The 27,050-nt window shown below is 46.9% G+C and overlaps 1 protein-coding gene across 11 annotated transcripts in view; it reads right to left on the bottom strand.

The window, feature by feature from the left end:
- The window catches only part of LOC140727141 (tripartite motif-containing protein 2-like), a 99,545-nt gene that overhangs the window by 6,801 nt on the left and 65,694 nt on the right, over positions 1-27,050 (bottom strand). For 6 of the 11 annotated variants that reach the window (XM_073044450.1, XM_073044448.1, XM_073044449.1 and 3 more), the window contains 2 exons: positions 15,825-15,895; positions 6,476-6,616 (listed from right to left, as the gene is read on the bottom strand). In XM_073044450.1, the coding sequence (XP_072900551.1) occupies positions 6,476-6,616; positions 15,825-15,895 (212 nt within the window). Of the gene's footprint in view, positions 1-1,411; positions 2,831-6,475; positions 6,617-15,824; positions 15,896-27,050 lie in introns of those variants that run through there. The other 5 variants (XM_073044452.1, XM_073044453.1, XM_073044454.1 and 2 more) reach the window with 3 other exon arrangements.

Below are 27,050 nucleotides of genomic sequence, written 5' to 3'. Positions count from 1 at the left end.
ACCCCATTCACCTGCCTTCTCACCATACCCCCACCACAGGAAACATCTTCTCCATGTCCAATCTATCACATCCTTTCAACATTCAGTAAGCTTCAATGAGATTCTCCCTCCCATCCCATTTCTTCTAAATACCAGTGATTACAGGCCCAAATGTGCCAAATGCTCCTATGTTAACCCCTTCATTCCCAGAATTGGGTAAGAAAATGGCAAATTAAATACAATATTGGAAAATGCATGGTCTTGCACTTTGGTAGTAGAAATAAATGTGCAGGGAGAAAATCCAGAAATCTGAGATGCAATGAGACTAGGGAGTCTAGTGCAGAACATCCTCCTAAATGATAACTTTCAGGTTGAGTTGGTGGTGAAGACAGTAATTGCAATGTTAGGATTCATTTCAAGAGGTCTAGAATATAAGAGAGTAGGCACTGGTGAGGCCTCACCTTGAGTATCTAAGAAAAGATGTGCTAACATTGGAGAGGGTTCAGAGGACGTTCACAACGATGATTCCAGGAATGATAGAATAATCACCTGTGGAACATTTGATGGCTCTGGGCCAGTACTCACCGGAATTTAGAAGGATGAGGAGGTATCTCATTGAAACCTTTCAAATGTTGAAAGGCCTACATAGATATGAAAAGGATGCTCCCCAGGGTGAGGGTTTCTCAAGATAGAGAAATATCCATTTATAACAGAGCACAGACTCAGATTAGAGGGTCATCCATTTAGAAGAGAGATGTGGAGAATTTCTTTAGCTGGAGGGTGGTGAATCAGTGGAATTTGTTGCTACATGCAGCTGTGGAGGCCAAGCCAGTGGGTGTATTTAAGGCAGAGACTGATAGGTTCTTGATTGGACACACATCAGAAGTTAAGGGGAGAAGGCTGGGGAGGGGAAAAAAGGATCAGCCTTGTTTGAATGGTGGAGCAGACTCAATGGGCCAAATGGCCTAATTCTGCTCCTCTGTTTTATGGGGACACCAACAAACGTGAACTCTCACTGATCACCCAGCCCTTCAGCTTAGGGATTAATCTTATGATTTCCTACATGTTGGTCTCTGACCCATTCCCTACCCAAGTCATCCCTCTGCCCTTCTTCAGTAAGGAATTGTATTTGTTGACTCCAGTGTGGAGGGAGTGTCATATTGATACTGGAATCTGGAATACATCTGCTGTAATAACTCGGAGGATGAGTAGCATCTTTGAGGGAGGAATTGTTGATATTATGAACAGAGACTGCATTAAAATTCCTTTTCTCCCAACAAATGCTGCATGGCCCAGTGAGGTTTTCCAGATTTCTGGAGCTAATGTGACCACTGGGGAGGGACAGTGCGAGGGATGGAGTTGTGGAGGAGGGGAAGGGTCCACTGATTGGTTCCTGTAGGGTGGGGTTCATTTCCAATCAGACAGACACCTGTTGCAAATAGTTAATTTATTTTACAGACAGTTATCAGGAGGCATCGATCAGAGAAGCCCTTTCCATCCGACACCCCTCCCTTCCTCTTCAGCATGGACAGTGCACCCTGCCAACCATCAGCCCAGGGGGAGCAATAACAGAGCGAGGAGAAACTGTTCCTGCAGATAAGCAAGGGTGAGTTAAGGGGGGACAGGGTGAGGGGAGTAGTCACACTGCTGGTGGGATCAGATGGGGGGGGGGGGGGTGGTGACACAGAGGGAGGTCAGACAGTGGGAAATACAGACAGGAGGCCTTTTGGAGGGAACCAGACCGGGGGGGGGGGGGGGGGGGTTGGGAATGGCAATCCAGCTAAGCGAGGAAGATGGCAATCTTCCATCATGGACACAGAGGAGTCAGGTGTGACAGACACTCAGTATCGTCCTTCCTCAACATCATGGGGTGCTCCCTGAGTTGGCACGTTTTGCTTCCTCGGTGGTCGTGGGAGAGAGAGGGGGAGGGGAGAGAGAGAGAGAGGGGGGGGGGAGAGAGAGAGAGATATCAGAGCTACAGTGACAGGGAGGTGGTGAATGATGCTGATGGAAGGTGAAACAGGGGATCCCTCAGATGAAGGTCTGCAGACGGCCAGGGTGGGCAGCAGAGAAATGATGACCCCAGGCCACTGACCAAAGCTTCCTCCTCCAGATATATCATGAAATAAGCCTTCTTCCCACCTCATGACAGTGACCCAACATTAGGACAAGACAAACAACACACACACACACACAGACTCTCACTGGGGGACGGTCCCACACACACACACTGACCCTCACTGGGGGACAGTCCCACGTTCAAACTGACCCTCACTGGGGGCTGGTCCCATACACACGCACTGACCCTCACTGGGGGTCGGTCTCACACACACACACGTACTGACCCTCACTAGGGGTCGGTCCCACACACACACACACACTGACCCTCACTGGGGGTCAGTCGCACACTGGGAATGGGCCAGTGGGACGTCACTGTGTCGTGTCTTTCCTTTGTCCCCAGAAACATTGTACATTTAGTGGCTCCAGTGAGTGGTCACACAGTCCTGTGATGCAATTATGGTCAGGACCTGGCTAATCTCCAGACAGCATCCAGCCCACTGTACATGGATGCGGGGTAAATAGCAGTCGCTGGTATCTGTGGTCTCTTCTCCAGTGGCGTATCACTGCTGGACTCCATGATATTTACAATCACACAGGTCCTGAGCTCAGGCTGCCCTGGCCAGTCACTACGCCTCATTCACTGCAGGTATCGATAAACCTTGAAGCAGTGATTGCCCGAGTCAGCCACAGCTACGTGTCCATCAGACGTCAAAGCCAGTCCCTGGGGGCCATACAGAGGGTCCGCGGCCGTGTTAATGTACGAGAGGAAAGATCCCGAGCTGTCAAATACCTACAGAGAGAAACAGAGGGCAAGTCACACTGGGCTGACAGTGGAGAGGGTGGGTGAGGAGGACGTGAAGGAGATAGGGCTGTGGAGTGTTTGGGCAGGGGGAACCGGAGAGGGGAGAAGTGAGACTGACCAACATCTTTGCACCTTCAGTAGCTGAAGAACCCTGCCCTCTCCAAAGCCTTGATGTCCTCAACACTCAAGGCTGCTGTGCAGGTTGACTCTGTCGTTAAGAAGGCATACAAGTGCACTGGCCTTCATCAACTGTGGGATTGAGTTGAAGAGCTGAGAGGTAATGTTGCAGCTATATAGGACCCTGGACAGACTCCACTTGGAGTACTGTGCTCAATTATGGTCACCTCACCACAGGAAGAATGTGGAAACTATAGAAAGGGTGCAGAGAAGATTTACAAGGATGTTACCTGGATTGGGGAGTATGCCTTATGAGAATAGGTTGAGTGAACTTGGCCTTTTCTCCTTGGAGTGGCAGAGGATGAGAGGTGACCTGATAGAGGTGTATAAGATGATGAGAGGCATTGGTTGTCTGGATAGTCAGAGGCTTTATCCCAGGGCTGAAATAGCTAATACAAAATGGTACAGTTTTAAAGTGCTTTAAAGTAGGTACAGAGGAGATGTCAGGAGTAAGGTTTTTACGCAGAGAGTGGTGAGTGCATGGAATGGGCTGCCGGCAATGGTGGTGGAGGCAGATACGATAGGGTCTTTAAGAGACTCTTAGAGGTACATAGAGCTTAGAAAAATAGAGAGCTCTGGGTAACCCTCGGCAATTTCTAAAGTAAGTACACGTTCCGCACAGCACTGTGGGCCAAAGGGCCTGTATTGTGCTGTAGGTTTTCTATGTTTCTATATTCTAAGTCCTTCCTATAATGGGGTGACCAGAACTGCATGCATGGCTCACTGGCGTCTTATCAAGCTGCAACATAACTTTCTGACTTTTGGATTCAATACCTTGAACTAATAAAGGCAGCCGGCTGGTGGCGCAGTGGCATCAGCGCCCGACTTCCGAAGTAAAGGCTCCCAAGTTCGAACCCAATCAGCACCTCCCCCCCCTACTCCCTGGGCACCCTTTCCACCCATGCCGAGCTAGCCACTCGGCCTCGTAAAAAAACAAGGGTCAAGTCAGGAACGTTCATATCGTGATCCAGTTAATCCAAAAGGAGACCAATCCTGACACCATGTGCCAGACAAGAATGGCTGACTGTCTGGTGTGACCAGCTATGAATGAACTAATAAAGGCAAGCATGTCATATACCTTCTTAACCACCCAATCAAGCTGTGTAGCCACTTTCAGGGAACTTCCACCGCAGGATCCCTTTGTAACATCAATGCTGTTGAGGGTCCTGACATTAATGGTGTGCTGTCTTGTTATATTTGAGTGAGGTATGTAAAATACAAGACCATAAGACATAGGAGCAGGATTAGACCATTCGGTCCATTGAGTCTGCTCTGCCATTGCATCATAACTGATATATTATTCCTCTCAAACCCATTCTTCTACCTTCTCCCTGTAATCTTTGATGCCCTGACTAATCAAGAACCTATCAAACTCCACTTTAAATATACTCAATGACATGGCCTCCGCAACCATCTGGCAACGAATTCTACAGATTCACCACCATCTGGCTGAAGGTAAGACCAACATGATGAGCAGAATGAGTCATAGCAGACAGACACTTCAAACCAGAGGGCAGAGGTGTAAGGTAAGAGGAAAGAGGTTTCAAGGAATCCGAGGATGAATGCTTACCCCAGAGAGGGTCTGGAATGCAGTGCCTGAGGAGGTGGTGGAGGAGGCAGAGACATTGAAGAGGTGTCTAGACAAGCACCTGAGTTGCTAAGGCAAAGAAGGCAACAGGACAAAAGATTCTGCAGATGTTGGAAATCCAGAGCAACACACAAAATGCTGGAGGAACCCAGTAGTTCAGGCAGCGTCTATGGAAACAGTTGACATTTCAAGCCAGGACTGAAAAGGAAGGGGGAAGACACCAGAATAAAAAGGTGGGGGGGGGAGGGGTAGGAGGCTAGCTAGAAAATGATGAGTGAAACCAGCCCTTTACCTTTCACACCCACCTGGAGAGGAAGGAATCTGAGAGAGGAGAGAGTGTTGACCATAGGAGAAAGGGAAGAAGGAAGGGCATGGGCAGTGATAAGTGAGGAGGAGGTAAGAAGCCAGAGTGGGAAATGAAAAGAGGGAAGGGGAAGGGTAAAAATTAATGGAAGGAGAAATCGATGTTCATGCCATCATGTTGGAGGCTACCCAGACAGAATATAAGGTGTTGCTCCTTCAACCTGAGAGTGGGTTCATCCTGGCACAAACGGAGGCCTTGGGCCAACACATCAGAATGGGAATGGGAATTAAAATGTTTGGCCATCAAGGAAATCTGGCAGATTGAGTGGAGGTGCTCAAGAAAGCAGTTCCCCAATTTATGTCGGGTCTCAACAACACAGAGGAGGCTTCATTGGGAGCACTGAATACAACAGATGATCCCAACAGATTCACAGATGAAGTACAGCCTCACCTGGAAGCACTGTTTTGGGCCCTAAATGGAGGTGAGGGAAGAGGTGAATGGGCAGGTGCACTATTTCTCTCACTTGCAGGGATAAATGCCTGGAGGGAGATTAGTGGGGAGGGACAAATGGATAAAGGAATTATGGATGAAGCGCTCCTTATGGAAAGCAGAGTGTAGGAGGAAAGGTAAAGATATGTTTGGTGGTAAGATCCCTTTGGAGATGGCAGAGGTGTGGAGAATGATGTATTGGACGTGGATACTCCTAGAGTGGTAGGTGAGGACAAGAGGAACTCTATCACTGTTATGGTGGCAGGAAGATGAAGTGAGTACAGATGTCTGGGAAATGGAGGCAATGTGGGTAAGGGAGGCACTAATGGTGGAAGAAGGAAAACCCCGTCTTTGAATGAAGAGGACATTTCTGGAAGGGAAAGCATCATCCCGGGAACAGGTATGGCAGAGATGAAGGAACTGAGAAAAGGTCTTTTTTATATACAAGAAATAGGGTGGGAAGAGGTACAGTCAAGACGGCCATGGGAATCAGTAGGTTTATAAAAGATGTCAGTCAAAGTTTGTCTCCAGAGATGGAGGCAGAGATAAAGAAAGGAGTTGGAGGTGTCAGAAATAAACCAAATGAAGTTAAGGGCTGCATGGAGGTTGGATACAAAAATTGATGGAATTGACAAAGCAGCACCAACGCAGTCGTCAACGTAAATAGGAAGAGCTAGGGAGCATTAACAGGAAAGACTTGGAAATTGGACTATTCCATGTAGCCAATGAAAAGGCAGGCATGGCTAGGGCCCATGCGGGTGCCTATGGCTACCCCTCAAGTCTGGAGAAAGTAGGAGCAGCCAAAAGAGAAATTGTTGAGTCGGACCAGTTCTGCCAAATGGTTTTTGGGAATTGACAAAAATGAGAGAGGTAAGTGAAGGGAAATGCTCTAAGAGCTAGCATTCAAATCCACACTGTCCCATCAACACTACACCAACCCATCACAAGCTCCTGGGGTCACACACAAGGTGAAGCTCCCTCAACACTGTCCCATCCCACCCTCCCAGGGTCAAACACAGAATGAAGTTCACTCCACCCCATCCCTTCACATACTCATGGACATTCCATCACCCACCTGTATTCGGCTGTTGCCCCAATCAGCTACAATGATGTTCCCATTGGCATCCACAGCCACTCCAGTCGGGGCGTTGAACTGTCCATTCCCCTCACCATGCGACCCAAACTTGAAGAGGAATTCACCGTCTGAATTATAAACCTGTAGAGTTAGGAAGCCATCAGCACAACAATGCAGGCAAGCTTGCTCCAAGGAGAACAACCCATGTTTGTCCACCATCTCATTATCACTCCTATCCTAGGGAACCTCCTGTGCACCCTCTCCAAATCATGCCTGCAAAGAGGTGAACAGAACTGCACAATATTCCCTGTGTGGTGTGACTGAAATTTTCTACAGCTGCAGTATGACTTCCTCACTCTTATACTCAATAACTCTACCAATGAAGACCAATGAATGCATGGCACAGATCTTCTTTATCAACTTCTTCACTTGTGTAATCATGTTCAGTGAACTATAGACCTGGATCCCCAAGATCCTGCTGGACCTCAGTGCTATCCATTAATGGCATTCTTTGTTTAGCCATATTTAGTGAACTAGACCATAAAGCCATAAGACACAGGAGCAGAATTAGGCCACTTGGACCATCAAGTCTTCTCCACCATTTAATCATAGCTGATCCTTTTTCCCTTCCTCAAACCCACTCCACAGCCTTCTCACCGTAACCTTTGATGTCATGTCCAATCACGAACTTATGAGTCTCTGCCTTAAATACACCCAACGACCTGGCTATCACTGTTGCCTGTGGTAATAAACTCCATAAATTTACCACCCTCTGGCTAAAGAAATTTCTCCACATCTCTGTTTTAAATCAAGCCCCTCCATCCTGAGGCTGTGCCCTCTTGTCCTAGATTCTCCCACCATGGGAAACATCCTTTCCACATCTCCTATGTCTAGGCCTTTCAACATTCGAAATGTTTCAATGAGATTCCTCCCCCCACCCCATCCTTCTGAATTCCAGCGAGGACAGACCCAGAGCCACCAAATGTTCCTGTAATGATAACCTTTTCATTCCCAGAATCATCCTTGTGAATCTCCTCTGGACTCTCTCTAATGCCAGCATATCTTTTCTTAGATGAGGAGCCCACAACTGCTCACAATACTCAAGGTGAGGCCCTATCAGTTCCTTATAAAGCATCAACGTCACATCTCTGCTCTTGTATTTAGACCTCTTGAAATGAGCGCAAACTTCCTCACCACCAATTCATCCTCCAAACTAACCTTTAGGGTGTTCTGCACAAGGACTGCCAAGTCCCTTTGCATCTCAGATTTTTGGATTTTCTCCCCATTTAGAAACAATCAGCACATTTATTTCTACTACCAAAGTACCTGGTCATTTTCCAACAATGTATTTAATTTGCCACACTCTTGCCCATTCTCCTAATCATCTAAGTCTTTCTGCAGCCTACCTGTTTCCTCAACACTACCTGCATCTCCACTAATCTTCATATCATCGGAACATAGAATTCAATTGCACATTACAAGCCCTTCGGCCCACAATGTTGTGTTGACCATGTAACCTACACTAGAAACTGCCTAGAATTTCCCTACTGCATATCCCTCTATGTTCCTAAGCTGCATGTACCTATCTAAGAGTCTCTTAAAAGACCCTATTGTATTTGCCCCTACCAACTTCACTGGCTGTGCATTCCATGCACCCAACACGCTCTGTGTGAAAAACTTGCCTGTGACATCCCCCTTGTACCTACTTCCAAGCACTGCACATCTATGCCCCCTCGTGCTAGCCACTTCAGCCCTGGGAAAAAAGCCTCTGACTATCTAGACAACCAATGCCTCTCATCATCTTATACACCTCTATCAGGTCACCTCTCAGCCTCCGTCGCTCTAAGGTGAAAAGGCCAAGTTCACTCAACCTATTCTCATAAGGCATGCTCCCCAATCCAGGCAACATCCTGGTAAACCTCCTCTGCACTTTTTCAATAGTTTCCACATCCTTCCTGTAGTGAGGTGATCAGAACTGAAAACAGTACTCCAAGTTCGGTCTAACTAAGGACTTATATAGCTTTAACATAACCTCACGGCTCTTAACTCAATTCCACGAGTGATGAAGGCCAACACACCATATGCCTTTCTAACAACTCTGTCAACCTACACAACAGCTTTGAGTGTCCTATGGACATGGACTCCAAGATCTCTCTGATCCTCCACACTGCCAAGAGTCTTACCATTAATACTATATTCTGCCATCATATTTGACCTACCAAAATGAACCACCTCACACTTATCTGGGTGGAACTCCATCTGCCACTTATCAGCCCAGTTTTGCATCCTATCAACATCCCGCTGTAACCTCTGACAGCCCTCCACACTATCCACAACACCCCCAACCTTTGTACCATCAGCAATTTACCAACCCATCCCTCCACTTCCTCACTCAAGTCATTTATAGAAATCACAAAGGGGTCCCAGAACAGATCCCTGAGGCACACTATTGGTCACCAACCACCATGCAGAATATAACCTATCTGCAACCATTCTTTGCCTTCTGTGGGCAAGCCATTTCTGGATCCATAAAGCAAGGTCCCCTTGGATCCCATGCCTCCTTACTTTCTCAATAAGCCTTGCATGGGGTACCTTATCAAATGCCTTGCTGAAATCTATATACACTATATCTACTACTCTTCCTTCATCAATGTGTTTAGTCACATCCTCAAAAAATTCAATCAGGCTAGTAAAGCACAACTTGCCTTTGACAAACCCATGCTGGCTATTCCTAATCATATTATGCCTCTCCAAATGTTCATAAATCCTGCCTCTCAAGATCTTCCCCGACAACTTACCAACAATAGAAGTAAGACTCATTGGTCTATAAGTTCTAGGGCTATCTCTATTCCCTTTCTTGAATAAGGGAATATCATCTCCAATCCCTCAGAACCTCTGCTATCCCCATTGATGATGCAAAGATCATTGCCAGAGGCTCAGCAATCTCCTCCCTCACCTCCCACAGTAGCCTGGGTTACATCTCATCCAGTCCCCATGACTTATCCAGCTTGATGCTTTCCAAAAGCTCCAGCACATCCTCTTTCTTAATGTCTATATGCTCAAGCTTTTCAGTCCACTGCAAGTCATCCCTACAATCGCCAAGGTCCTTTTCCATCGTCAATACTGAAGTAAAGTATTCATTAAGTACCTCCATGACCTCCTCTGGTTTCATACACACTTTTCAACTGTCACACTTGATTAGTCCTATTCTTTCACGTCTTATCCTCTTGCTCTTCACATACTTGTAGAATGCCTTGGGGTTTTATTTTTAGTCCTGCTTGTCAAGGCCTTCTCATGGCCCCTTCTGGCTCTCTTAATTTCATTTTTAATCTCCTTTCTGCTAGCCTTATAATTTTCTTGATCTCTATCGTTACTTAGATTTTTGAAACTTTTGTAAGCTTTTCTTTTCACCCTGGCTAGATTTTCAACAGCCTTTGTACACCATGGTTCCTGTACACTACCATCCTTTCCCTGTCTCATTGGAACATACCTATGCAGAACACCACGCATATATCCCCTGAACAATTGCCACATTACTGCCGCACATTTCCTGAGAAAAACTGTTCCCAATTTATGCTTCCAAGTTCTTGCATGATAGCTTCATATTTCCCCTTACTCCAATTAAACGTTTTCCTAACTTGTCTGTTCTTATCCCTCCCCAATGCTATGCTAAAGGAGATGGAATTGTAATCACCATCTCCAAAAAGCTCTCCTGCTGAGAGACCTGACACCTGACCAGGTTCATTTCCCAATATCAGATCAAGTACAGTCTCTCCTCTTGTAGGCTTATCTACATATTGTATCAGGAAACTTTCCTGAAAACACCTAACAAACTCCACCCCATCTAAACCCCTTGCTCGAGGGAGATGCCAATCAATATTGGGGAAATTAAAATCTCCCATTACGACAACCCTGTTATTACACTGTTCCAGAATTTGTCTCCCTATCTGCTCCTCGATGTCCCTGTTACTATTGGGTGGTCTCTAAAAACACCCAGTAGAGTTATTGACCCCTTCCTGTTTCTAACTTCCACCCACAGAGACTCAGTAGACAATCTCTCCATGACAATCCACCTCACACTGTTCCTATACTCAGTCACATGGTCCCGAGATTACTACCCTTGTGGTCCTGCTTCTCAACTTCTTTTTTAATTCCCTGCAGTCTTGTTTTCAGGACTTCCTCTCTTTTCCTACCTATGTTGTTGGTACCAATATGCACCACGGCCTCTGGCTGTTCTCCTTCCCATTTCAGGATATCACAGACGTGATCAAAAACATCCCAGACCCTGGCACCTGGGAGCCAAACTAACATCCATACTTCTTTCTTGTGTCCAATGAATCACCTGTTTTACCCCATAACTATAGAGTCCCCTATCACTGCTGCCACCCTCTTCCTTTCCCTACCCTTCTGAGCCACAGGGCCAGACTCTGTGCCAGAGGTGTGGTCACTGTTGCTTCCTCCAGGTAGGTCCCCACCCCAACAGTACTCAACAGGAGTACTTATTTGTTAAGGGGGACAGCCACAGGGGTATTTTCTAGTATCTGAATTTTGCCCTTCTCTCTCCTGACTGTTACCCACTGACTATCTCCTGAGGCCCGGGTGTGACTATTTGCCTATAGCTCCTATCTATCACCTCCTCACTTTCCCTGACTGGTGCATCGAGCTGCATCTCCAGTTCCCTAACCTGGTCACTAAGGAGCTGCAGCTCGATGCACCTGGCGCAGATGTAGCCATCCGGGAGGCTGGGAGTCTCCCTGACATCCCACATCTGACATTCAGTACAGAACACCGGCCTCACAGACATACTTCCTATTCCTTTGTCCTATCTTGTCCTGTGTCACCAAGAACTCCATAACCTTATCCTTAACAATTGATTCCAACATCTTCCCAACCACTGAGGTCAGTCTAACTGGTCTATAATTTCCTATCTGCTACCTTCTTCCTTTCCTAAAGAGTGGAATAAAATGACATTTGCAATTTTCCAGTGCTCTGGCATCATGTAAGAGTCCAATGATTTTTGAAAAATCATTACTAATGCCTCCGCAATCTCTACCACTACCCGAGTCAGAACTCCAGGGCACAGTTCATCTGGTCCGGGTGACTTATGTTCCCTTAGGTCTTTCAGCTGTTTGAGCACCTTCTCCTTTGTAACAGAAACTGCACTCACTTCTCCTCCCTTGCACCCTTCAACATCTGGCACACTGTCTTCCACAGTAAAGACTGATGCAACTGTACACTTTCTCATTTCAATTGATCAGATTAAATCAGCTTTGTCACCTGTAGATCTAAATGTCAAAGCAAACAGTCAGTGTTGCTTTGTGTCAATGACCAATGCAGTCCGACGATTTGCTGGGGGCAGACTGCAAATGTTGCCACGTTTCCTGTGCCAACATAGTATACCCATAACTCACCAACCCTAACCGTAAGTGAGGCGCTCAGAGGAAACCCACGCAGTCATGGGGAGAAGGTACAAACTCCTTACAGACAACTGCAGGAACAGAATGCCAATCAGTGATTGCTGCATTGGAAAGCATTTGCACTAACTGTGCCTCCCAGAGTCTGACCTCCCAAAGTGCAGCAACTCCCTCTTGCCTAGATTAAATTCCGTGTGCTATATCTGTGCCTAGATCTCTAACTGATGATAGTCCTTTCCAATATGCACAGGGGACATCAGTATGTGATGGAATACTCTCTGCTCACCAAGATGACGACAACAAAAGGCTCAAAACCCCCACCCCAAGAGAAAGTCTTCCACACTCGAACCACCAATCATCCCAGTGTGGAGCATCTACAGACTGACTCTAGTCATCAGGCTAGGTAACGCTGACAGAACCTCCCAAACTCTCCATTCATCACAGGTCAAGCAGCTGGTTCATGGAAACACCACCACCTAAAGATTCCTCTTCACAGCACACACCATCCTCACCTGGAAATATCCCCTTCCTTCATCTTCATTGGATCTCAATCACACAGCTGCCTCCTGAGTTCACCAAAGTAATTGGGGCCAATAGCATAGGACTACCAGACATAGGAGCAGAATTAGGCCACTAAACTGATCTAGTCTACTCCACCATTCCATCCTGGCTGATTTATTGTTACTTTCAACCCCATCGTCCTGCATTCTTCCCATAACCTTTGACACCCTGTTTAATCAAGAATCAACCTCTGCTTTATCATACCCAATGACTTAGCCTCCACAGCAGTCTGTTGCAATGAATTCCATAGATTCACCATCTGGTAAAAAAAATCCTGCCACCTGTGTTCTTAATGTACATCCCTCTATTCTGAGGCTGTGTTCTCTGGCCCTAGACACCCCCACTATAGGAACATCCTCTCTAAGCCAACTCTGTCTTGGCCTTTCAATATTCAATAGGTTCCACACCCCATGCGCCCCACCCCCAATCTTCTAAACTCCAGCAAGTACAGGCCCACAGCCATCAAAATGCTGCTCGTACATTAACCCATTTATTCCTGGGATCACTCTTGTGAACCTCCTCTGGACCTTCTCCAATCCCAGTACATACCTTCTACACCCCCCACCAAAAATGCCTCAACATTACTTCCTTGTTTTTATATCCTAGTCCTCTCAAAATGAGGACCACAGACTCAACCTGCAAGTTAACCTTTAGGAAATCCTGCACTAGGACTCCCAAGTCCCTTAGTTGAGTTTTAAATTTTCTACCAGTTTAGAAAACTGACTACACCTCTCTTCCTTCTACTAAAGTTCACAGCAGGGGTATGGGAACGGGAATGATAGGACTGAGGATAGGGCTGTTGGTTTGCAAACAGAGGAAGAGTATAGTGAGACTGTCAGGAAGCAATGGCAGACATAAGGCAAAACTGCAATTAGTGGGATGAGTTGCAGTGTAACAGGGGACAAATCAGAAAGGATGTTATATTTGAATCCATGCAATATACAGAATAAAGTAGATGATCATGTAGCATAGTTAGAGATTGCTAAGTATGACATTGTGGGCATCACTGAGTCATGACTGAAAGAAGATCATAGTTAGGATCTCAACATCCAAGGATACAGATTGTATTGAAAGGACAGGCAGGTAGGCAGAGGGGTGAGGTGACTCTGTTGGTAAAAATTGAAATCAAATCCTGAGGAAGAAGTGACATAGGATCAGCAGATGTTGAATCCTTGTGGGTGGAGTTAAGAAACTGCAAGGACAAAAATACACTGATGGGAATTATATACAGGCCTCTGAACAGCAGCCACGATGTGGGCTACAAATTACAACAGGAGATGGAAAAGGCTTGTCAAAAGAGCAATGTTATGATAGTCACAGGGGATTTCAATATGCAGGTAGATTGAGAAAATCAGTTTGGTGCTGAATTCCAAGAGAGAAAATATGCAGAATGCCTATGAGATGGCTTTTTAGAGCGGCTTGTGGTTGAGCCCACTAGGGGAAAGGCTATTCTGGATTGGGTGTTATGTAATGAACTGGATTTGATTACGGAGCTTAAGGTAACCCTTAGGAGGCAGTGATCATAATACGATAAAATTCACCCTGCATTTGAGAGGAAGAAGCAAAAGTGACATGTATCAAAATTACAGTGGATTAAAGGGAATTACAGAGGCATGAGAAAGGAATTGGCCAAAGATGATTAAAATGGGACACTAGCAGAGATGACAGCAGAGCAACAATGGCTGGAGCTTCTGGGAGCAATTCAATAGTTTCAGGAAAGATACATTCCAAAGTAGTTTTCTGAAGGCAGAATGATGCAACTGTTACAGACAAGAGAAGTCAAGCCAACATGAAGGTAAGCTAATCAATGATATTAAAGAGCATACCAGAAGTTTCTTTTTAGATATATATGAGGAGTAAAAGAGAGGCGGGAGTTGATATTGGACAGCTGGAAATTGACAATAAAGTAGTAACAGGGCACAAGGATATGGCGGACGAACTGAATAATTATTTTGCATCAATCACCATGGAAGACAGTAACAGTATGATGGAAGTTCAAGAACGTTGAGGCAGAAGGGAGTGCAGTTGCTATTACAAGGGAGAAGGTGCTTGGGAAACTGAAAGCTCTGAAGGTAGATAAGTCACCTTAGAAGGTAGATGGTCTACACCCTAGGATTCTGAAGGAGGTGGCTGAAGAGATTGTGGAGGCATTAGTAATGATCTTTCAAGAATCACTAGATTCTGGAATGGTTCTGGAAGACTGGAAAATTGTAAATGTCATCCACTTTTTAAAAATGGAGGAAGGCAAAAGAAAGGAAATTATTGGCCAGTTAGCCTTACCTCAGTGTTTGGGAAGATGTTGGGAGTCGATTGTTAAGGATGAGTTGTCAGGGTACTTTAAGGCACGTGACAAAACAGACCAAAGTCAGTATGGTTTCCTCAAAGAAAAATCTTGCCTGACATATCTGTTAGAATTATTTGAAGAAATAACAAGCAGGATAGACAAAGGAGAATCGGTGGAAGTTGCATACTTGGATTTTCAAAAGCCTTTCACAAGGTGCCAAACATAAGGTGGCTTAGCAAGATAAGAGAACATGGTATTACAAGGAAGATACTAGTATGGATGGAGCATTGGCTGATTGGCAAGAAGCAAAGAGTGGGAATAAAGGTGGCTTTTTCTGATTGACTGCCGGTGACTAGTGGTGTTCCACTAGTGTTCCACAGGGGTCTTCTTTTTAATCTGTATGTCAATGATTTAGATGATGGAATTGATAGCTTTGTCACCAAGTTTTCAGACAATATGAAGATAGGTGGAGGGGTTATCTTAGAAAGGATGCGCTGACACTGGAAAGGGTTCACGAAATGATTCTGTGTTTGAAAGGCTTATCACATGAGGAGCATTTAATGGCTCTGGGCGTGTAACTGGAATTCGGAAGAATGAGTTGGCGGGGGGGGGGGGGGTGTGGAATCTCCTACCAAATGGTGAAAAGCCTATGTGGATGTGGAGAGAAGGTTTTCTATAGTGGAGGAGTCCAGGACCAGAGGGCATAAGCTCAGAATAGATTTACAGCAGAGATAAAGAGGAATTTCTTTAGTCAACAGGTGATGAATCTGTGGAATTTGTTGCCACAGGAGGCTGTGGAGGCCAGGTCATTGAGTGTATTTAAAGTGGAGATTGACAGATTCTTAACTAAATTGGGGCATCAAAGATTACATGAAGAAGGCAGGAGATAGGGGTTTGAGAGGGAAATGGATCAGACAAGATGGAATTGCAGAGCAGACTCGATGGGCTAAAAGATTAATTCTGCTCCAAAGTCTTAGGGTTTTATACACTACCCTGCACTATATTCGTCACCTTCAGGTGTAAGAAGGTGTGGTAACAATAGTGGCCTCAAAAGCAACCGCAAGATCAGTGAGAATTAGGAAGTCCTTACCTTGACGGAGTGGTTGTGGAAATCAGTCACCAGGATCTCATTCCTATTGTTGACAGCAACAAAGTGTGGTCCTGCCAAAGAAAGAGAGCGTGAAAATCCAGGTCACATCAGCAGCCCAAAGAAGTCATACCTCCTCTCCTTGTCCAGAGAGGAAAAGTGAACTGTAGAGGAAACATTAAGGACACCCAACCAATCCAGGCTACACTTCCCACCTGGGATGCCCCACCAATCCCATCTGGGGTGCCCATGTGGTGCTCAGGGTGAAGCGACCGGCATGACTTCCCACAGAAGCATTGGCCTCCAACCACACCAAACCCTTACCTTTACACCCTCCACCGCCCGAACTTCCAACCCCTCCTAATCCTCATTCCAAACCCCACAGAACCCACTCCCGGATGCCGCTCCACAGCTGCCTGGACCCCACAGCTACCCCCTGACACACTCGCACCTCCCTCAAATCACACATTCACCCGACACACCCACATCTCCCCCAAATCACATATCTTCCCAAACAAACCCACCCCTTCCAACACACCCACACCTCCCCAAAATCACACCCGCATCTCCCCAAAATCACACCCGCATCTCCCCAAAATCACACCCACACCTCCCCCAAAACACCCGCATCTCCCCCAAATCACACACCTCCCTCCAGCACACCCACACCTCCCCAAAATCACACCCACACCTCCCCCAAAACACCTGCATCTCCCCCAAATCACACACCTCCCTCCAACACACCCACATCTCCCCAAAATCACACCCACACCTCCCCCAAAACACCTGCATCTCCCCCAAATCACACACCTCCCTCCAGCACACCCACACCTCCCCCAAATCACACACCTCCCTCCAGCACACCCGCACCTCCCCCAAATCACACACCTCCCTCCAGCACACCCGCACCTCCCCCAAATCACACACCTCCCTCCAGCACACCCGCACCTCCCCCAAATCACACACCTCCCTCCAGCACACCCGCACCTCCCCCAAATCACACACCTCCCTCCAGCACACCCGCACCTCCCCCAAATCACACACCTCCCTCCAGCACACCCGCACCTCCCCCAAATCACACACCTCCCTCCAGCACACCCACACCTCCCCCAAATCACACACCTCCCTCCAGCACACCCGCACCTCCCCCAAATTACACACCTCCCTCCAGCACACCCGCACCTCCCCCAAATCACACACCTCCCTCCAGCACACCCGCACCTCCCCCAAGTCACACACCTCCCTCCAGCACACCCACACCCCCAAATCACACACCTCCCTCCAACACACCCACACCTCCCCCAAATCACACACCTCCCTCCAGCACACCCGCACCTCCCCCAAATCACACACCTCCCTCAAGCACACCCGCACCTCCCTCCAGCACACCCGCACCTCCCCCAAATCACACACCTCCCTCCAGCACACCCACACCTCCCCCAAATTACAAATCTACACCTCCCCAAAATCACACCCACATCTCCCCCAAATCACACACCTCCCTCCAGCACACCCGCACCTCCCCCAAATCACACACCTCCCTCCAGCACACCCGCACCTCCCCCAAATCACACACCTCCCTCCAGCACACCCGCACCTCCCCCAAATTACACATCTCCCTCCAGCACACCCGCACCTCCCCCAAATCACACACCTCCCTCCAGCACACCCGCACCTCCCCCAAATCACACACCTCCCTCCAGCACACCCGCACCTCCCCCAAATCACACACCTCCCTCCAGCACACCCGCACCTCCCCCAAGTCACACACCTCCCTCCAGCACACCCACACCTCCCCCAAATCACACACCTCCCTCCAGCACACCCGCACCTCCCTCCAGCACACCCGCACCTCCCCCCAGCACACCCACACCTCCCCCAAATCACACACCTCCCTCCAGCACACCCGCACCTCCCCCAAATCACACACCTCCCTCCAGCACACCCGCACCTCCCTCCAAATCACGCACCTCCCTCCAGCACACCCGCACCTCCCCCAAATCACGCACCTCCCTCCAGCACACCTGCACCTCCCTCCAGCACACCCGCACCTCCCTCCAGCACACCCGCACCTCCCCCAAATCACACCTCCCTCCAGCACACCCGCACCTCCCCCAAATTACACATCTACACCTCCCCAAAATCACACCCACATCTCCCCCAAATCACACACCTCCCTCCAACACACCCACACCTCCCCCAAATCACACACCTCCCTCCAGCACACCCGCACCTCCCCCAAATCACACACCTCCCTCAAGCACACCCGCACCTCCCTCCAGCACACCCGCACCTCCCCCAAATCACACACCTCCCTCCAGCACACCCACACCTCCCCCAAATTACAAATCTACACCTCCCCAAAATCACACCCACATCTCCCCCAAATCACACACCTCCCTCCAGCACACCCGCACCTCCCCCAAATCACACACCTCCCTCCAGCACACCCGCACCTCCCCCAAATCACACACCTCCCTCCAGCACACCCGCACCTCCCCCAAATTACACATCTCCCTCCAGCACACCCGCACCTCCCCCAAATCACACACCTCCCTCCAGCACACCCGCACCTCCCCCAAATCACACACCTCCCTCCAGCACACCCGCACCTCCCCCAAATCACACACCTCCCTCCAGCACACCCGCACCTCCCCCAAGTCACACACCTCCCTCCAGCACACCCACACCTCCCCCAAATCACACACCTCCCTCCAGCACACCCGCACCTCCCTCCAGCACACCCGCACCTCCCCCAAATCACGCACCTCCCTCCAGCACACCCACACCTCCCCCAAATCACACACCTCCCTCCAGCACACCCGCACCTCCCCCAAATCACACACCTCCCTCCAGCACACCCGCACCTCCCTCCAAATCACGCACCTCCCTCCAGCACACCCGCACCTCCCCCAAATCACGCACCTCCCTCCAGCACACCCGCACCTCCCTCCAGCACACCCGCACCTCCCTCCAGCACACCCGCACCTCCCCCAAATCACACCTCCCTCCAGCACACCCGCACCTCCCCCAAATTACACATCTACACCTCCCCAAAATCACACCCACATCTCCCCCAAATCACACACCTCCCTCCAACACACCCACACCTCCCCCAAATCACACACCTCCCTCCAGCACACCCGCACCTCCCCCAAATCACACACCTCCCTCCAGCACACCCGCACCTCCCCCAAATCACACACCTCCCTCCAGCACACCCGCACCTCCCTCCAGCACACCCACACCTCCCCCAAATCACACACCTCCCTCCAGCACACCCACACCTCCCCCAAATTACAAATCTACACCTCCCCAAAATCACACCCACATCTCCCCCAAATCACACACCTCCCTCCAACACACCCACACCTCCCCCAAATCACACACCTCCCTCCAGCACACCCGCACCTCCCCCAAATTACACATCTACACCTCCCCAAAATCACACCCGCATCTCCCCCAAATCACACACCTCCCTCCAACATGCCCACACCTCCCCCAGATCACACACCTCCCTCAAAACAGCCACATCTCCTTTCAACACACACACCAACATCTCCCCCAAATCACACACCTACCTGCCCCACACCCCAGACTGGGACACGTAAATGTGAGCGAGGCGGCTGATGCGTGGGGTTTAACTTGTTGAAATTCCCTCACGTCAGGGAAGGTTGCATTAGAGCAGGAAAGAGCAAATGGAAGAAAGAGGGAGAGAGGAAAGCACAGGCCACCCAGCATGTTACAAGGAAAGTGGCAGAACTGCTCACACTTAGTAATCAGGTAACATGACACCTGATTTCCAAAAAGGGATCTTGGTGTTTGACCAGAAAACTGCAGTTCTCTGAACAATTAACATGGAAAAATTTTTACCCCAGAGAGGGTAATGCGCACAGGTTTAACATAAGGGGGGAGAAATTTAAACAATAGTTTCACACAGAGGGTGTTGGATATTTGAAACAAGCTGATAAAGGAAATGGTGGAGAGAAAGTTTGATCAGATGTGTTGATAGATAAACCATAAGACTGTAAGACATGGAGCAGAATTAGGTCACTTGGCCAATCAAGTCTGCACCACAATTTCATCATGGCTGATCCAATTTTCCTCTCAGCCCCAATCTCCTGCCTTCTTGCCATATCCCTTTACACCATGACCAATCAAGAATCTATCAATCACTGCCTTAAATATTCATAAGATTTGGCCTCCACAGCTGCCTGTGGCAACAAATTCCACAGATTCACCACTCTCTGGTCTTGGATTTTCCCACCATAGGAAGCATCACATCCACTATCAAGTCCTTTTGCCATTCGATAGGTTTCAATGAGGTCACCCTTCATTCTTCTGAATTCTAGTGAATACAGGCTGAGAGCCATCAAACACTCTTCATATGACAAGCCGTTCAATCCTGGAATCATTTTGGTGAACCTCCTTTGAACCCTCTCCAGTTTCAGCACATCCTTTCTAAGTGACCCAAAACTGTTCACAATATTCCAAGTCGGGCCTCACCAGTGCTTTATGAAGTCTCAACATTACATTCTTTCTATTTTCTCCCCATTTAGAAAATACTCAATCTTTTCATTTCTTCTAACAAAGTCCATGACCATACACTTCCAAACACCGTATTCCATCTGCCACTTCTTTGCCCATTCTCCTAACTCCTTCTGTAGCCTCTCTACTTCCTCAAAACTACCTGCCCCTCCATCTATCCTCATATTGTCTGCAAGCTTTGCAACAAAGCCATCAATTCCATCATCCACCTCATTGACATACAGTGCCTGTAAAAAGCATTCACCCTCCCCCACTTGGAAGTTGGCATGTTTTATACTTACAACATTGAATCACAATGGATTTAATTTGGCTTTTTCTGACACTGACCAAAAGTAAAAGGCTCTTTCGTGTCAAAGGGAGAGCAGATCTCTACAAAGCGATCTAAATTAATTCAAAAATAAAACACAAAATAATTCAGTGCATCAGAGTATTCACCCCCTATAATATGACACACCAAATCATCACTGGTGCAGCCAATTAGTTTTAGAAATTACAAAATTAGTTAAAAGAAGATCGCCAGTGGACAATCAAGATGTTTCAATTGATTGTAGTAAAAATACACCTGTATCTGGAAGGTCCAACTGCTGATGAGTCATTACCCTGGCAAAAACTACACCATGAAGACAAAAGTACAGTTAAGTCATCAAGGAATGGAAACAGCATGGCACAGCTATAAATCTGCATAGAGCAGGCTGTCCTCAAAAACTGAGTGACCGTGCAAGAATGGAACTAGTGACAGAAGCTACCAAGAGACCCATGACAACTCTAGAAGAAATACAAGCTTCAGTGGCTGAGATGGGAGAGACTGTGCATACAACAACTGCCGCCTGGGTGTTTCACCAGTCACACTTTTACGGGAGAGTAACAAAGAGAAAGCCACTGTTGAAAACAATTCACGTGAAACCTCAGCTAGAGTTTGTCAGAAGGCATGTGGGAGACTCTCAAGTCAGCTAGAAAAAGGTTCTATGGTCTGATGAAACCAAAATTGAGCTTATTGGTCATCGGATTAAATACTATGTTTGGCATTAGTCAAATACTGCACTTCGTCAAAAACACACCATCCTTACTGTGAAGGTGGTGGCTGCATCATGCTGTGAGGATGCTTCACTGCAGCAGGTCCTGGAAGGCTTGTGAAGGGAGAGGGTAAAATGATTGCAGTAAAATACAGGGAAACGTTGGAGGAAAAGCGGTCTGCAAGAGAACTCCGACTTGGGAGAAGATGTGTTTTCCAGCAAGACAATGACCCCAAGCATAAAGCCAAAGCTACACAGGAATGGCTTATAAACAACAAAGTTAATGTCCTGCAGTGGCCAAATCAGACTCCAGACTTCAATCCAATTAAGAATTTGTGGCTAGACTTAAAAAAGGGCTGTTCACTCACAAGCCCCATGTAATATGCCAGAGCTTGAGCAGTTCTGTGAAGAATAATGGGGAAAAATTGCAATGTCCAGATGTGCGAAGCTGATAGAGACCTATCCACACAGGCTCAAAGCTGTAATTGCTGCCAAAGGAGCATCTTCTAAATCCTGACTTGAAGGGGTGATTAATTACGCAATCAAATATTTTGTGTTTAATGATTAAAATAACTTCAGAACAATTTCTAGAAAATTGTTTTCCCTTTAACACAAAAGAGTCTTTTATGTTGATCAGTGTAAAAAAAAGCCAAATGAAATCCACTGTGATTCAATGTTGTAATGTAATAAAACATGAAAACTTCCAAGGGAGTTGAATGCATTTTATAAGCACTGTATAGCATAAAAAGTATCAGTCCCAACAAAGACCTCAGTGGAACACCACTAGTCACCGGAAGCCAACCAGAAAAGGCTCCTTTTATTCCCGCTCTTTACCTCCTGCCAATCAGCCAACGCCCTATCCGTGCTAGAATTGTACCTGTAATACCGTGGGCTCATAGCTTGTTAAGCAGCCTCATGTGCGGCACCTTGTCAAAGGCCTTCTGAAAACCGAAGTGCGCATCAACTGATTCTCCTTTGTCTATGTTGCTTATTTCTTCAAAGAATTCCAACAGATTTGTTAGGCAAGATTTTCATGCATCTCCAAGTACCTTGAGATCTCATCCTTATTAATCCAACATTTTCCCAACCACTGAGGTCAGACTAACTAGCCTATAGTTTTCTTTCTTCTGCCTCTCTCCCTTTTTGAAGAGTGTAGTGACATTTGCAATTTTCCAAGTCTTCCAGAACCATTCCAGAATCTAGTGATTCTTGAAAGATCATTAAGTATGCCTCTTCAGCCACCACCTTCAGAGCCCTGGGGTGTGCACCACCTGGTCCAGGTGACTTATCTACCTTCAGATCTTTCAGGTTCCCCGAATCTTAGACCATAAGACACAGGAGCAGAATTAGGCCATCAGCCCATCAGCTGTGCTCCACCATTCCATCATGGCTGATCCTGGATTCCACTCAACCCCAGGTACCTGCCCTTTTTGGCATATCTTTTGATGCCCTAACCAATCAGGAAACTATCAACTTCTGCTTTAAATATAACCACAGACTTGGCCTCCACTGCAGTCTATGGCAAAGCATTCCACAGATTCCCTACTTTGGCTAAAAAAATTCTTCCTTACCTCTTTTTTAAAAGGTCACCAATAATTTTGAATCTGTGCCCTCTCGATACCCCCATCATAGGAAACATCCTCTCCACATCCACCTTATCTGGTCCTTTCAACATTTGATAGGTTTCAGTAAGATCACCCCACATTCCAGTGAGTACAGGCCCAAAGCTGCCAAATGCTCCTCAAATGTTAACCCCTTCATTCCTAGAATCATCCCCATGAACCTGTAGATTGGATGCTCTCCAATGACAACACTTCTTGTCTGAGATTAGGGGCCCAAAACTGTTGACAACATTCCAACTATGGACTGACTAGCGTCTTACAAAGCCTCAGCATTATATCCTTACTTTTATATTCTATTCCCCTTGAAATAAATGTCAACATTGCATGTGCATTCTTTACTACAGACTCAACCCGTAAATTAACCTTCTGGGAGTCTTGCATAAGGACTCCCAAGTCCCTCTACACCACTGATGTTTGAAGTTCCTCCCCTTTAAGATAATAGTCGCACTATTGTTCCTTTTACCAAAATGCATTATAATACATTTCCTAACACTGCATTCCATCTGCCACGTTTTGCCCATTCTCCCAATTTGTCTAAGTTCTGCTGCAATCGCATTGCTTCCTCAGCACTATCAACACCTACTATCTTCATATCATCCGTAATCTTTGCCACAAAGCCATCAATTTCAATAACCAAGTCGTTGACAAACAAGGTGAAAAGCAGCGGTCCCAATACTGACCCCTGAGGAATACCACTAGTCACTGGGAGCCAACCAGAAAATGCCCCATTTCTTCCCACTCACTGCCTCCTACCTGTCAACCCTTCCTCTATCCATGCCAGTATCTTTTGTGCAAGGCCATCGCATTTTACCTTGTTAAGCTGCCTCATGTGACACCTCAACAAATGCCTTCTGAAAATCCAAGTAAATGACCTCCACTGCCTCTCCTTTGTCGTCCCTGCTTGTTACTTCCTCGAAGAACTCTAACAGATTTGTCAGGCAAGATTTCCCTTTACAGAAACCATGCTGACTTTGACTTATTTTATCATTAGTCTCCAAGTACCCTGAAACCTCATCCTTAATGACAGACTCCAACATTTACCCAACCACTGAGGTGAGGCTAACTGACCTATAATTTCCTTTCTTTTGCCTTCCTCCTTTCTTAAAGAGTGGAGGGACATTTGCGATTTTCCAGTCCTCCAGGACCATGCCAGATTCAAGTGAGTTTTCAAAGATCATGGCCAATACATCCATTATCTCTTCAGCAATCTCTCTCAGGACTCTGGGATGTAGTCCTTCTGGTCCAAGTGACTTATCCACCATAAGACCTTTGAGTATGCCTAACACTTTTTCCTTTGTAATAGCAATGACGCTCACTCCTGCTCCCTGACCTCTGGCACAATACTAGTGCCTTCCACAATGAAGACTGAAGCAACGTTCTTATTAAGCTCATCTGCCATTTCTTTGTCCGCCATTACTACCTCACCAGCATCATTTTCCAGTGGTCCTGTATCAACTCTCACCTCCCTCTTACTCTTTATGTAACAGAAGAAACTTCTAGTATCCTACTTTATATTATTGGCTAGTCTACCCTCATATTTCATCTTTTCCTTTCTTATACCTTTTTTAATTGCCTTTTGTTGGATTTTAAAAGCTTTCCAATCATCCAGCTTCCCACTCACTTTTGCTACCTTATATACCCTTTCCTTTTATGCAGTCCTTAACTTCCTTTGTCAACCACGGTTGCCTACTCCTGACATTTGATAACTTCTGCTCTAGGACATATCCATCCTGCACCCTGTGAACTATTCCCAGATACTTAACCCACCTCTGCTCTGCCATCATCCCCACTAGTATACTCCTTCAATCCACCTGGGCAGGGTCCTCCCTCATGTCACTGTAGTTCTTTTATTCCATTGTGATACTGATACACGTGACTTATGCATCTCCCTCTCAAACTGCAGCATGAATTCAATCATATTATGATCACTGCCTCTCAAGGGTTCCTTTACCTTAAACTCCCTGATAAGATCTGGGTTATTACACAACACCCAATCTGAGATGGCCTTTCCCTGGTGGGCTCAAACACAAGTTGCTCTAAAACGCCATCTCCTAGGCATTCAACAAATTCCCTCTCTTGCAATGTCACACCAACCTGATTTTCCTAATCCCCTTGCATATTGGTCCTCCATTACAATTATGACATTACACTAATTACATGCCTTTTCCAGCTCTTTGGGCAATCACAACACCACATCTTGGCTACTATTTGGATGCGTATATGATTGCCATAATGGTTTTTTACCCTTCCATTTTCTTAACTACACAAAGATTTAACATTTTCTGACCCTATGTCACCTCTTTCTAAAGATGTAACTCCATCCATTACCAGCAGAGCCACAGCACCACCAATGCCTTCCTGCTTTCGCTTTTGATACAAAATCTATCCTTTGATATTAAGCCCCTAACTATGGACTTCTTTCGGTATGCCCACAACATCATACCGACCAATCTCTAATTGTGCTCTAATTGTCCACCTTATCCTGAATACTACACGCATTTAAATACAGCACCTTCAGTCCTGCATTCTTCACTCTTTTGAATTTTGCCTCTGTGGTACAATTTAACTCTTTGCTCTGTCTGCATTTGCACCCAAACATCGGCTTGTCCTTCCTTACATTCATGTTGCATCCATGATGGTTCTATGATGCTGTTTCCAATACCGCTGCCATATTAAGTTTAAACCACTCTCAACAGTAAACCAACCCACAAAAACATTGGTCCCCCTTCAAGTGCATCCCTTCCCTTTTGTACAGGTCCTACCTGTCCCAGAAGAGGTCCCAATTATCCAGAAATCTGAATCCCTGCCCCTTGCTCCATTTCTTCAGCCATGCATTTATCCTCCATCTCATTCTATTCCTATTCTCAGCATCACGTGGCACAGGCAGCAATCCCAAAATTATTATCCTTGAGGTCCTGCTTCTCAGCTTCCTTCCTAATTCCCTGTATTCTGTATTCAGGACCTCATCCCTGTTTCTACATATTATGTTGGTACCGATCCATAGCACGACTTCTGACTGCTCACCCTCCCCTTTCAGGATATTGTGGACACATTCAGAAACATTGCGGACCCTGTCACCTAGGAGGCAAATTACCATCCATGTTCTTTTCTTGCGACCACAGAATCAGCTATCTGTCCCACTAACTATAGAATCCGCTGTTACTGCTGCCATCCTCTTCAGTTCCCTACACTTCTGAGCAGCAAGGCCAGACAGTGCCAGAGGCACGGTGCTGTTGCTTCCCCCAGGTAGTCTCCCCCAACAGTACTCAGAATGGAGTACTTATCGTTGAGGGGCACGGCCAACAGAGGTGCTCTCGACTATCTGACATTTTCCCTTCCCCCTCCTGACAGTTACCCATTTATCTGTCTCTCGCAGCCTTAGGGTAACTACCTTCCTGAAGCTCCTGTCTATCACTGTTTCACTTTCCCTAACAAGCCAAACGTCATCGAGCTGCAGCTCCAGTTCCTTAAAAGAGTCTCCAAGGGAGCTCATCACGATGCATCTGGTGCAGATGTGGCCATCGGGGAGGCTGGTAGTCTCCCAGAATTCTCAGAACAGAACTCTGGCTCTGGCTCTGTAGACATATCCCCTATTCTATCAAGAGTTAAATCACAAATAGGGAATATACTTTTCTACTTACCTTGCCTCTGCCTGTTCTCGCCGAAGCCCTGTTGAGCCAAAGCCTTACCACTCCGACTCAGACTGCTTTCATGATGACTGCTCCGCTAGACGATATCCCTCTTTTATGGAGACTGGGTTTTTAAAAGTCTTCACCAGACTTGTACAGGAATGCTCTACTGAGTCTGTACAGTACTCCAATACTGCTAATGTCCATACCATACTGCTAGTGTCTTCCACAGTGAAGACTGATGCAAAATACTTATTCAGTTCATCCACCATTTTGTTGTTCCCCCATTACTACCTCTCCAGCTTCATTTCCCAATGGTCTGACATCTACTCTCACTTCTTTGTCAAACTTTACGTATATGAAAAAAGTAAATGGTGGAGGTAGATTTTGGTCAGGCACATGGAGGAAATGGTGGAG

The sequence above is a fragment of the Hemitrygon akajei genome, chromosome 4 (genome assembly GCF_048418815.1).
Source record: "Hemitrygon akajei chromosome 4, sHemAka1.3, whole genome shotgun sequence".
NCBI classification, from domain to species: Eukaryota; Metazoa; Chordata; class Chondrichthyes; order Myliobatiformes; family Dasyatidae; genus Hemitrygon; species Hemitrygon akajei.
This window is presented reverse-complemented; position numbering and strand designations above follow the sequence as displayed.